This window comes from Megalobrama amblycephala, linkage group LG23 (assembly GCF_018812025.1).
Source record: "Megalobrama amblycephala isolate DHTTF-2021 linkage group LG23, ASM1881202v1, whole genome shotgun sequence".
In the NCBI taxonomy this organism is placed as follows: Eukaryota; Metazoa; Chordata; class Actinopteri; order Cypriniformes; family Xenocyprididae; genus Megalobrama; species Megalobrama amblycephala.
The window spans coordinates 22,970,380-22,984,701 of NC_063066.1; the positions used below are offsets into that span (position 1 = coordinate 22,970,380).

The 14,322-nt window shown below is 35.7% G+C and overlaps 1 protein-coding gene across 1 annotated transcript in view; it reads left to right on the top strand.

Moving 5' to 3' along the window:
- Positions 1–11,385, top strand: part of abcb7 (ATP-binding cassette, sub-family B (MDR/TAP), member 7) — a 60,842-nt gene extending 49,457 nt beyond the window's left edge. Inside the window, exons 15-16 of the mRNA XM_048175759.1 lie at positions 2,612–2,719; positions 10,680–11,385. Of these exons, the coding sequence (XP_048031716.1) occupies positions 2,612–2,719; positions 10,680–10,895 (324 nt within the window). The 3' untranslated portion in view covers positions 10,896–11,385. The remainder of the gene's footprint in view (positions 1–2,611; positions 2,720–10,679) is intronic.
- The last annotated feature ends 2,937 nt before the right edge of the window (positions 11,386–14,322 follow it).

The window sequence follows — 14,322 nt, forward strand, 5'->3', positions numbered from 1 at the left end:
AGTTATTTAAAGCATGAAAGAGAACTCGCGTTGTTCCTTGGGTGACATCCTGTGTGTGCGCTCAGAGATGAAATGGAACACGAACAAGCAAAGTGATCTCTGTTCTTCGGGTGTGCACCTAAACGGTCAAATACACTAGCGCTGCGTCCAAAATGAAATAATTCTCTACTATATAGTATGCAAAAAAACTATGCCTACAGAGTAGTGTCTGAATACCTAGTATTCGAAAAACAGTAAATAAAAAAAAAAAAAAAAAGTCTCTAGATGTCCTATTACTTCCGCCGAGATTCTGAAGTGCGCATTCGATGGACAATTTACTATTCCATGAGGCCACGGGAGAATATTCATAAATGTAACTGTAAAGATGCAACTGACACTGGTAGGACACGTATCAACATGGCGGATGATGTACATCTGAATTTCATTCATACTACCCATATTCATACTGTATAGAATCTACTTTTTTTAACAGTCACGAAGTAAATTCAAATATAGTACCTACTCAGACAGTGTGATTTTTGATCCGTACAGACCAGGCCCCATGGTTCGACACACATGTGATTTGCAGATTAGTTGCAAAGTTTAAGCATCATAGAGTGAAAGTTTTTGTCTTGCCAATTTACACATTTAAGCGATTTTAAACCATTCCAATGCAAGAAGAGGCAAAAGAGAACTCCGTTCGCTACTCATGTGCCGTTATCTGTGCACACAGCCACAGATAGCGAGCGTCCACGTGGACACTGAATTTATTCCTCTAAATACCAAAATAAATGTCAAAATACCTGTCTTGGCAAGTGTTCTCATAAATACAGTCGAGTATGTCTTAAGTGAACGTAAACAGCTGAGAAAGGAATCGGGGGCCGGATTCACAAAACATTCTTAACTGCCATTTTCTTATTTTAATTTTTCTTATTTTTTTTAACATAAGAATATTTTGTATCCCCAAAAACTTTTCTTTAGAACAATCTTAAGAAAAATGTTAACATTTAAGACAACATTTAAGAAGTAGTATATTCTTGAAAAGAATGTTCCTAAAAATAATAAAATAATAACTTCTTAAAGTTAGGATAACCTCCAACATGTCTTAAAGGATTAGCTCACTTTGAAATGAAAAAGACCCCATGATTTACTCACCCTCAAGCCATCCTAGGTGTATATGACTTTCTTCTTTCAGATGAATACAGTCGGTGTTATATTAATAAACACCCTGATGCTTCCGAGCTTTATAATGGCAGTGAACAGGGTCACGAGTTTGAAGCTCAAAAAAGTGCATCTATCCGTCATAAACGTACTCCACATGGCTCAGGGCAGTTAATAAAGGCCTTCTGAACCATTTGTGTGAGCAAAATATCCATATTTAACACATTATAAAGTAAAATAACTAGCTTCCGTCCAAACGACTATACAGATTCTACTTGCGTCTAAATCGTAACTTCTGTGCCGTATAACGTAGGACATCATGTAGTATGTCACGGCGTCACGTAAGTTACGCTTTAGACGCAAGTAGAATCCGTATGGAAGTTTCATGGGGTAATTTAATTTTAAAGTGAACTAATCCTTTAAATCCCCAAAGGTAAGAGGTTTAATGATTTTGTTGGGTTGTTTCAAAGATTAAATATTACAACATAACACAAGCTACATATAATACATATTACTAGTATCAGGAATGTGGAGTGAACGCTATACATGATGTGTAAACTCTAGCTAGAACTAGCGAGGCAGCACACAGATACAGGACGCATTTACTATAGAGAGAGTGCAAATTAATGGGAAAGATCTCTACATTTTGAGACGGGCCCTTTTAAAATAACTATTTTAACTTGACACGGTTCATTAAAGTCGCGAGTGATTAACTCTCATCAAGCCAGTCGCGATGAACATAGTCTGCGCGCTAATTAGGATGTCTGCGGTAATCTGCAGGCAGCGCAAAAAGACAGGCTTTGAGGTTTTTCTTTCGGTGAGTCTTCTGCAATACCCACCTTTCAACCAAATAACACCAAAGCCTTTCATTTTCTTAAGAAAATATTTGAGGCCAGTAGAAAAAATCCTTTGCGTTGAGCCTTTTTGCTACATCGTGACGTGACATGACCACTTTAAAGCCAGCTGGTCAGATAGGATATTGCCAGATCGAGAAGGTTTTTGCTCATTTTCTTTGCTGAAAGACTAAACCCATTTGGCTTATCTGCCTAGTTTTTGAACTATTTAGCAGTGTAGATCCCTAACAGATCTTTGAAGAAAGAATATATCTGCTCAGTACTGCTAGTTTTCCCCGATGTTTTGAGAATACTTTTCCTTTGATATTTACACTAAGCTGTTTCATTTTCATGAGGCTTTATGCCTTATAGTCAAGGAAGTGTTTGCTCTGTTGGCTTTCTACTGTTTTAATGTATCTTACTGTCAGAAGGTCTTCATATAAATCCTGTCAATCATATCAGCGCTTGTTATTACAGAGAAATGTTGCTGTCATGAGGCAGACGGTTTCTTAATGAAACATCTCAAAAATATCACAATCTTTTTTAACCTAGCAGACTCATTCAGTGGAGTAAAGATAAAAGAGAAACAACACTTTTCAAACACACCATCATTTTTTTTTTTCTTATTTTCTTTGCAGAATATTCTGACTTCAATGAAGGAGATGGTGAGGGACAGAACATCTGTCTTTATTGCACACCGGCTGTCCACCATTGTGGATGCAGATGAGATTATTGTACTAAATCAGGTAAGCTCGTCTGAAACCTCTAAATGTGTGTGACAGGTGGTGAAACATACAAAAATCACGTTCAGGAAGCAAATGCATAATTCAGGAAAAGAGTATTAAATTCAAAATACGACAACTATAAAGATTCACATCAACATTTTGCAATGAATTCAACTCGCAAGATTCCAGGTCAAAGTTCACAATTTGAAACTTTGACCCCAGTGGCTACTGACCTTTTAAAGGGCAGCCAATGATTATTCGTCAATTTAAAACGATCACCTAAATAGCGATTTACATTACACATATTATTTACTTTACAATGTGCATGTTAAAATATAACTGAGTATAAATAAGTGTATAAATGAGTATAAATGTCCACTCTTTTTGTATGCAGGACATGGTTATATAACACTGTGACATGAGATTAGTTGAACCCAGTCCACCTTGAGGAAATGGCAGTATATGTTCATCTGACTTGTCAATACGGGGCCAGTGCCAAAAGTCAAAACAAATTGATTAATGAAAGTGGGACTGACATTTAATAGGGATCGCACAACTATTGAGTTTTATTTTTGTACTAGTTGTAGTATTAACATTGAGATGCTTTTTTTTTTTTTTTTTCCTTTGGCAATTCCTTGTTTGCTGGTATACATGAAAACAATTGGTGTAATCAGTTTAGTTTCAGATGTTCAGATGGACAAAAGCATCCACATCATTTGAATGTCTCTTCTGTGTCCTTCATTACAATGAAGAAGAAAGCTCTCTCGCTGCTGTCATTGCCCATGTGACCTTGTACATTCAGTCTGTTCATGAAAAAGAGCTTATGAAACAATGACTATATCCTTCAAATATACCCTTGAAATGGGTGTGGAGTTTGTCAATGTCGTACTGCATTCTCTTATGTCTTTTCGAATCGACATCAATGCATTCATGGAAAAAGAAGGTTCCCACTTTAAATAATTTTGTTGCTGCAGGTCTCCTACACAGTATGCAGTACTCTGGGTAGTAAGTGGTTATATAATAATAATAATAATAATAATAAACTTTATTTTCTATAGTGGCTTTTAAAAAAGTAGCATCTCAAAGCGATTCACAGAAGAAAAATGAAAACATACAATTATACAATCAATACTTTAAAACAAGTGATATATATATATATATATATATATATATATATATATATATATATATATATATATATATATATATAAAAAACGCACCAAATAAGAACATACTATCAAAAACAAGTAAATTAATAATTTCAATTTCAATATAATCAAGTAAAAGCTACCCTAGAGAAATGAGCTTTAAGTGAGGTATATATGTAATCAGATTCCCAAAATTAAGTACTTGTAATTATATTACTGTACTTTCTGGGAAAAAAGTCACACCGTGTCAAAATTGCTTTGTTGATAGGAAAAATATAATTGTTGTATCGGTGAATAAGTCGTATTTTATTACATTCGTAATGTAAACAGGGCTTGACATTAACTTTTTTGCTCACCAGCCACTGTGGCTAGTGATTTTCTAAAGTTACATGCTACTCAGCATTTTTACTGGCCACAATTTTGATATTGATACCATGCGGAAAACCTGCCATTTACATATTTTTATTATCTCATAATTTGGCAGCAGGTATATTAGGCTACTGTCACTTTAAGACCTGACGCACAGATTCATTATACTGTTACACATGCATTAAAACACAACTGACTGTGTTTGTGAATACTCGCCAAAACTGACATTATTTTGTGTGTATTTCTCTGTTTAAGCGCTGTCAGCGAAAAAGAACACTCTTTAGAACTGAGAGGTGGCTTTATGTGCGCGCACTTTGTGTGTGAGCATAAAATCTGCGGGAATTAGTAAAATTATGCACAATATACACGCAATCCCACACCGAAATTCAAGTCCTGGAGCAAATGAAATGTGAGTGAGAGGAGGCGGGCTTGTGTGTCAACTCACTGCCGGAGAGATGAGAGAGCAAGAAAGCGCAGCTGGTATTGTATATCTATTCTGTTAAAAATGAGTACTGGAAGCATTTCAGATATTTCAGTATCGATATGTATCGAAAAATCGAGATTTTTTTACAACATTGCTCTTGGTTTTTTTTAGATGCCTTTTTAAAAGACTACAATTGAAAAATGTATATTTAAGCTATATATAAAATTCAACCCACCAACGTGTTGTATTAGGAGTGACTGCATTACACGGCACTGCTGAAATCCACCTGCATTTGCCGGGTTGGCAAATTTAATTTTGAGCCCTGAATGTAAAATACCGATAAATAAACACTATAAACATGTATTTTAGTCCCCTCACTCCAAAACAAATACTTTAAATTTAATGGTATACAGAACAATAATAAAAAATACAAGTATAAAATAAACATGAATTATGAATGTTATTTATTTTAAGCACCGTCTAAATGGATTTCAAGTAAAACTCAACCAGTGAGTGGGAAATGCGCTATATAAATAAACTTGATGCGCCTTACCATGGCCAACAAGCACAAACTGTTAAATGTGAGGATAAAATGATACCCTCAGAACGAATGTACGATTTCGCTAGTAACTGACTTGTTGCATTGACTAACATGTTCTGTGCATATTTGTGTGCACTTTACAACTTAAACAATTAAGCTTAAAGGTGCAATATGTAAGATTTTTGCCGTAAAATATCCAAAAACCACTAGGCCAGTGTTCTATATTTTGTTCAGCTGAGTACTTACAATATCCCAAATGTTACCAACTATTTGTAAATCGTGAGAAAATTGCAATTTTAACCAAGGCTCCGGGACGTGTGAGGAGTTGCCTGTCAATTGCATCATACCTGCGTTACCCTCGGTTTCCGGTTTTATTTTGTAGAAACCATGGAAACACCAAAGACTCTTTAATATATTACATGTTTTAATAGGCAAGGGAACAACTGTTTGGTTATGTTTATAGACAGAAAAGTAATTGTTGTTATACAGCTCAACATGTTTAGTCTTATTGTTTAAATCTAATTTTCTTTTTTTTTTTCTTTTTTCTTTTTGCGAGTACCATGCCTCAGAGAAAAACGCTATTTTGTCAAGTAGCTAACATAGCATAATCAGATGCAGCTTTATTTTTAGTAACAGTAATACAGAATTTTCTCCATCATACAATACGTTTTAAAATGAATTGCATGCCCTTTTATCAACACAAGCCATCCAGCATTTAATATGATATTCTAAAATCGATCTAGCTTACTGCAGTGTGTAACAAGTGTCTCACAGCAGCCACCGAGTGATCGTACAGAGTAACGTTATAACATCATATTACCGGCCTCTAGCGACCTCTAGTGGACAGAAATCTTACATAGTGCACCTTTTAATAGTTGTCAAAAGTACCACGTCAGTACTGAAATTGTAAAAATGTGACGCTTTGAGCACTGTTGAGTGTATTCGGAAACACTTCTGATTGCCCGTTGTGTTCACGGCTCATCGGAAATGTCTGTGATTGGCTTCAATGTTCTCAAAAAAAAAAAAAAAAAAAAACGTTCTCAAAGTGATTTCCAACTATATTGTGTCTCTATGTCATTGTGGTGTGGCCATTTTTTTTTTTTTTTTTAAATTTAGAACAGTTTTTAAAACTATAATCTTTATCGTTATCATCCTTGGTCTGAACAGGCCTTTAGTGTAGAAAGACTGGTATGGTACCCAAGTGCAAGCACTTTTTAGCATCCCTTTTCAAAGTAACATTCCTCTGCTTAGTGTGTAGCAGAAGAATACAAGTTGATGCACACTTCTGAAGCTGGGCCAGCGTTGTACACTCATAACTATAAAGAGCAGTCTCACAGCGTCTTCAGCTGTGCGCGGGGGCTGCGCCGTTAGGTTTTTAGCTCATTAACAGTGGAAATACCTTTTGCCCAATGCTCAGCGACACCTTTGTTTGTCTCCCATGTGTGGAGACCTTTTCAATGTGGATGCTGGTGGGGGGTGGAGCACATGATGCAGCTGCAGCTAGAAGAAAAAAACCTCGGCTGCCGGAAAAAGCACTTTAAAAGAACCTCACGTTCATAGGTCCACCGAACAGAAGCAAATATTGTTTTGAAACGTTGCGTTCACCCAGCAGTATCTAAAATGGGCTGTAATTGCACTGCATCCAAGCTGTAAACGACACGGCTCCTAAAAATACCATCAGTGTTTGAGTCTTGCTTGGCAAAAGTGGCATCGTAATTGATGCAAGTAACTAGCAAACAGCCCGGAGACACATTCACTTGTCATTGTGCAAGCTAATTTCATACTTTGCTTTGTTGCTGGCAGTCTTTTAAGAGCCAGTGCTGCATGTACGCCCACACTGCTGCTTCCCTGCTCTGTGTCTAAGCTCTCCTTAGACCTTTCTCAAACATACACACGCTCTCTCTCCGTCAGTGCCCCTTCATGGCCCTAAATCTCTTGTTTTGCCCAGTTCTTCCAATTTGGATGCAGCTGCACAGGCTTTCTGTCTGCAGGCAGCATTATGCTGGTGAATATCAAGGCATCAATAAAAGAAACAAAGCTTTAAATGCTGAGAAACACCCTCTGGCCTCCTGAAACAGTCCTAAGGCAAAGCCTGCATAAGCGCTCAAGGATTTTTCCTTTTGTGTGTTTATCAGAACATTGCTGTGCATCGGTGCTGTTTTCACACAACGACCCCGGTGGAAAATAGATAAATATTGTTAACCTTCCAGGGTCTCAACAAGTCTCATTGAACGTAAATGAATGTTCTGGGTTCAGAACTGGTTAAGCTGTATGTACGGCATCTGCCGATTATCAGACTTAACTCTCCAGTTGTAAAAACTAAATGTTCATTGATAGTAAGGAAATGGGATAAATTAAAATAAGAGAATGAAAAGAAATTCAATTCAGTAAGTGAGTCAGATGTTGATTCGTCAAAGGCTCTGATGGTTTCAGTTCAGTGAAATAATTCAAACTCATCTTTTTGAATTATTCATTAAAAGAATCGCCTCAAAAATCATTTGTTCGGGAATCTTGCCTACACTGTTGTACATTGCTTTTTACATGCAGCCAACAGGGACTCAAAACAAAAACATGTCTTGCCATTATTTTGTGGTAGATGTTCTTATATTGGCTTGAAGCTTGATGCATACCTTTTTCCCCAAGAAGCACGTGTGCTATTTTTTTATTTTATTTTTTTTATTTTTTTTTTTTAAATGAAGCACATAAACAATTTTAGGGGCACAATGGAAAATCTTTTTTCCTCAATATAGGTGTATGTGGAGACATTACAAGCAAAATTTTAAGACAAAAAGTACAGTAGGTTTTTAAATATTTCTGCTTCAAACTGTAATTATGTATTTTATTATTTACATTTTAAATATAGAATTCATTGTAGAAAACATGGAAACACCACAGATGAAATCAAAATGGATCATTCTTATTTTTGTATGGAATATTGTAGTATTTATTACACATAATTTATCTGTGCACTTCATTATAATTATTTTTTTTAATTATGTGCTCTCATAATCTTTAATCAAAAACGTTAACCTCCCCTCCCCCTCAAATCGACTCATCGTCTCTTCCTGTCACATGCGAAGACTCGAGGGTGGAGCTATATGAAACTGCCACAGATCCAGTGACGTCAGTGATGGGATAAACGCTGTCGCTGGGTAAACGGGGGAACACTGAAGCTGATGCTTCACTTTATAGAGTACAATGCTTTAACTAGCGCTGATGCCAGTCAGTACCCTTAAACACTGAAAGGATATTAGGATATTATGACAATGTTAGTCTTCGGACATGGCAAACAAATTTTTTTCATGAATGACTTAATCTCTCTCTCTCTCTCTCTCTCTCTCTCTCTCTCGCGTGCTCTCATTATTTAGTGCCATTGATTGTCCTCGTCATCCTCAATAAATAAAGTTCTTAATGTGAGGGTGCTGGCGGTGAGTACGATGGAGAGAAATCCCCCACAATTTACTGCAAAATGGCATTTAGATCTGCCTCCATTTTGTGAGCAACGCCCAACTTCCAATGTTCCAAACAATTCCCAAAGGACAAAATCACGTCCTGCCCTCTCATTTCAAATGCCGTTTCACTCGAATAGACGTCACAGTAGAGAAAAGTAGAACAGTAGAGACAATCACAACTTCCGTTTCATGTCGACTTTAAAGGATTAGTTTACTTTAAAATGAGAATTATCCCAAGCTTTACTCAACCTCAAGCCATCCTATGTGTATATGACTTTTCTTCTTTCTGATGAACACAGTCGGAGTTATATTAATAAATATTCTGATGCATCCAAACTTTATAATAGAAGAGAACAGAATCAATGAGTATGAAGCTCAATAAAGTGCATCCATAAAGGCCTTCTGAAGCGAAGCGATGCGTTTGTGTAAGAAAAAATATCCATATTAAACAAGTTATAAAGTGAAATATCTAGCTTCCACCAGATCACCTTCTGTATTCAACTTACGGAAAGTTGAATACAGAAGGCGTCGGACGTAGTGTAATCGTTTTGAACTGCGAGAGGCATTACACTTTTCTTTGTAAGTTGAATATGGAAGGCAGTCTGGCAGAAGCTAGATATTTTACTTTATAACTTGTTAAATATGGATATTTTTCGCTTCAGAAGGCCTTTATTAACCCCCAGAGCCATGTGGAGTACTTTTATGATGGAAAGTTTGGGGTAATTTTTATTTTAAAGGTGCCCTAGAATTAAAAATTGAATTTATCTTGGCATATTTGAATAACAAGAGTTCTGTACATGGAAATGACATACAGTGAGTCTCAAACACCGTTGTTTCCTCCTTCTTATATCAATCTCATTTGTTTAAAAGACCTCAGAGGAAGAGGCAAATCTCAACATAACAGCGACTGTTACATAACAGCCGGGATCATTAATATGTATGACTCCAATATTTGCATATGCCAGCTCATGTTCAAGGCATTAGACAAGGGCAGCCAGTATTAACGTCTGGATCTGTGCACAGCCGAATCATCAGACTAGGTAAGCAAGCAAGAACAATAGCGAAAAATGGCAGATGGAGCAATAATAACTGACATGATCCATGATAACATGACATTTTTAGTGATATTTGTAAATTGCCTTTCTAAATGTTTCGTTAGCATGTTGCTAATGTACTGTTAAATGTGGTTAAAGTTACCATCGTTTCTTACTGTATTCACAGAGACAAGACTGTTGTTATTTTCATTTTTTAAACACTTGCAGTCTGTATAATGCATAAACACAACTTCATTCTTTATAAATCTCTCCAACAGTGTGTAATGTTAGCTTTAGCCACAGAGCACTATCAAACTCATTCAGAATCAAATGTAAACATCCAAATAAATACCATACTTACATGATTAGACATGCTGCATGACGAACACTTTGTAAAGATCCATTTTGAGGGTTATATTAGCTGTGTGAACTTTGTTTATGCTGGTTAAGGCAAGCGTGAGCTCCGGGGGAGGGGAGCACGAGATTTAAAGGGGCCGCGCAGCCTGAATCGGCGCATATTTAATGATGCCCCAAAATAGGCAATTAAAAAAATGAATAAAAAAAAAATCTATGGGGTATTTTGAGCTGAAACTTCACAGACACATTCAGGGGACACCTTAGACTTATATTACATCTTTTAAAAATACGTTCTACGGCACCTTTTAAAGTGAACTAATCCTTTTAACACTGCTCACAAGGATACCAAAAAGAGATGTGACACTGTAAAACAAACTACACACACAGGAGTTTCATCAGAAACACGTAATCAGAACTGTGTCTCTGTAGATGCTGTGTTCCAAGTAGCTTTATGTGAGGAAAAGACATAAGTCATAATTAGCTGAAAATCTTCCCCTCCATCACATTCCTTGTATGTCACAACCAGTCGAGCTTGTTTTTACAAACTGAGTGACGACTCAATTATTTTGTTAATTGAGAGCATGCTGCACATTTCCCTCCTCACCTGCCTTTCTCACCCAACTCTCTTTTTTTCTGCTCTCGTCCATGTGACACAGGGGAAGGTGGCAGAACGTGGCAACCATCAGACTCTTTTGAACACACAGGGCAGTCTGTACGCCGACCTGTGGAACACACAAAACAGCAAAATTTTGTCTGACGGAAACAAGCCTGAGCCTGCAGTCGAGCGCATGTCACAGAAAGAGGAGGAACGCAAGAAACTGCAGGAGGAGATCATGAACAGTGTGAAGGGCTGTGGGAACTGCTCGTGCTGAGCTCATGCCCAGACCTGCTTTAGCAAACACCTGCCAGCCTTCAAAATGACCGGGTAGATGTCCACTGCTGGTGACTGGACTGTTGTTATTTAATCCTAAACTAAGGGGGGGTGTCCTTCCTTTTTGTGATTTTTCGCTTAACCTCAAGGGCCAATGTCATGCCTTCATTTTCACAAGCTATCAAGATGATCTGAACCCGTTTTAAAAGATTTGTATGCGTCATCTGGAACTCTTGTTTTTATTTTGGGTATGTACATATTACTAATGCAATATTTTTGGCCCAAGGTGCTGAGAAGCACACTGTATAGAGCGCACATATCATCAAATAGATATTTTGTCTGTTGAAGTATGTTAGATTTGGACCATTTTGTAGTTTTTCTGTGAACATTGCCACCTTTGTTGTCTCAAATGTAACCAACATTAAATTATACCAAATCTGAGTATGAATGTACATTTAACAACTTGTATTAAATAAACTGACTTTACTGAGTGTCTCAGAAACATTTCTTTCAGCTAATCATACTTGACTATAAAACTTCTAATTGTCAAATTGGATTCGTTGGATTGTTCAGGACTTCATGTGTTTCAGGCCACATGATGTCTGTGGAAATCATTCAAAAGCTGTCATTATTTGATGAGATGAATATTTAGACCATGAATGTATAGAGGTAACATTTCAAGATGTTGTAACATTTCTACAGCTAGTAATTGTTTCACTCTGTTACATTCATTTATTTGTGAGTTTGAGATGAATAAGGGGAGTAAATGGGTCAATAATGTGATTCATGTTTTGTCTGGAAAGATACATTAACATTAATTTCATACATAAAACAAATTGAATGCACCTCTGTAATAATCCTTTTATCATAATAGAAAGTGAATTTTTTATTTATTTTTTGTTTAAAGTGTCAAGCTGGTGTTAGCCTGAGATTGTAATGAAGAAAATATGTGACCTGATCCAGCAAAATGAGTCACAGTGACCCAAATTTCAAAATTGAGATTTTGGTATCAATGGAAAGATGAGACAATAAGCTTTAAAATGATACCTTAGTCAAAGTCATACCTTGAATGGTTTTAAAGATATACCCATTTGAATTATGGTCGTCTGCCCTCTTTTTCCAATTGAAAACCTGAGAAAATCGCTTTTAAAGTTTTTTGCCCGTTTTTTTTTTTTTTTTTTTTTTTTTTGTTGATATCTTTCAAAATCCATTGCATTTAAAGGGATAAACTATTTATTTTACAGCTTAATTTGACCAAAGACATTTTATATATGTATAAATGCTATTAAACCAGGCTGAAGCTCAAATTATTTTAAAGTATTTATTTGAATTAATTAATTAATTCATGGCCAAAGGAGTTTCTTTAAAAGGCTCGCGGGAAATGAAGTGTACCCGGGCCTTAACCGCTCTAAATTGTAATGGACTGGAGCTCACATCGGGAGAAATGGGAACACGGGGGCACCGCGATGCGACCGCAAAGGGCACTTTCACTTTCACGATCAAAGTACATGCCACTGATAAGCATTGTAAATGCAGTATTACAGTATACACATACCAATTAAACGCGCAGGTCTCCTCTCGTGCGTCCTCCTCACTGGACTTTCGTTTCGCTTTCATATATCTCTTTTATAGATGTCATCAATGCTTTTACCTTTCTAGATGTAATTACCGAAATCAAAACAGTCCATAAACTATAAATCCTCACGAAAACTTCAGTCTGAAGCGCTTGTCTGACAGGAGGATGGCTGGAACAATCACGTGCCTGTCAGTCGAAACGGTAAAACCATGTCAAATTTAATAGCCATTTAAATACCTTTACTCAAGATAACTCAATTATCTGGACTACAAAACTTTGGGAGATTATTTTTGAAAGTCTGTTCTTTGAAATTAGCTTTAAAAAATCGATTTTTTCATTGTTTTTCCACATTATCGGCCCATATCTTAAAATAGAACGTTGCGACTTCCGACTCATTTCGCCAGAGCGGGTCACATATTGTTCTCCCTACTACTTTAAGGTTATATGATAATTTTTTTTTATAGGACATAATAGTGATTCGGATTTTCCTGTAATATTTATCGGGTTCATTTTTATGCATCCTTGACGATGTCATTGTTTGCCAACAGTGTATTAGCATGATGTTATTGGTAATATGGGACTTTTTAATTTAAATTCTGTCTTAAAATATATTGTTCATAAAATGACAAAAGCTAAAAAAAAAAAAAAAAAAAAAAAAAGACTAAAAATGAAACAAAATAACAATGAAGAAAAAATGTATTAAAAGGCTGGACTTCTTGGGGTGGAGCTTGTTTGGCATATTCTTTTATGATTTCATTTAAAAATAAATAGCGATGCAATTTCGTTTTACAGTGTTTTAAGGATGAGTGCCGGTAAAGTAGGACACTGCATGTTGATCATCTTTATCATAGTGGTTTTCATAGTTCTGATATTTAAGAAGCTGTGTCATACCAGATTTGGAAGTATGTTTTGTTTTTCTTTTCTTTTTTTTCCCCAGAATTTTTTTAAGGTTATATAATAGCTTTTTTTATAGGACACAATATGATTCAGATTCATTTTTTATGCATCCTTGATGTTTTCCAACAGTGTATTAGAATAATGTTATTGGTAATATGGGACTTTTTAAGTAACATTCTGTCTTAAGATAAGCACACAAGGAAATTACTAAAAATAAAACTAATTCAAAAACATTCAAAATATTAATGAAACTAAATAACATTGATACACCAGTAAAGCAGTCAGAGAAGAGGTTAAGTGTGAAATCTCTTTTAGTAACATTTAATAAGGAAAAAAGTTATTGTCATTATGCATTTGATTATAATTTATTTATTATTTATACAAGGTGTCTTTTACAATTACAATACAATTGTGATTTTATATTAAAAAAAAAATAAATAAAGATTTCTAGACTCAAGTATTCAAAGTGTAAGAAAAACTTTTATATCTGATTGTTATACCTGTGAGATTTTTATTTATATCTAGGTTTTTAAACATTTTTAATTTTCATTATCTTGACCTCTTTGTTTCTCATTGACTCGGAGCTCAATAAAAACAATTATAAATAATTGTATTTTAATCTCGAATGTCTTTGTGACAATTTATTAGAGTTGATGAATTTATATAATTTTAGTAAATGACTGATTGTGCTAATATGATATGATTACACGAGCTGTGATTGGGAGGCTGATGCCGTGCGTAGGTGCAGTTCTGCATAATATTACAGCAGATGTTCTGTGTTTAATCAAAGCGACCTGCTGGAATCCATATGTTTAAGAGGAAAGATGCGCTCCATGAAAGAGAAAAAAAAAAAAACTGCCCTTCATTGAGTGAAAACATAATAATGTAATAAAGACAATAGTGAAATGATAAGCATATCTCACTGCACAATAATGTAGATATTATAATTGTAGGC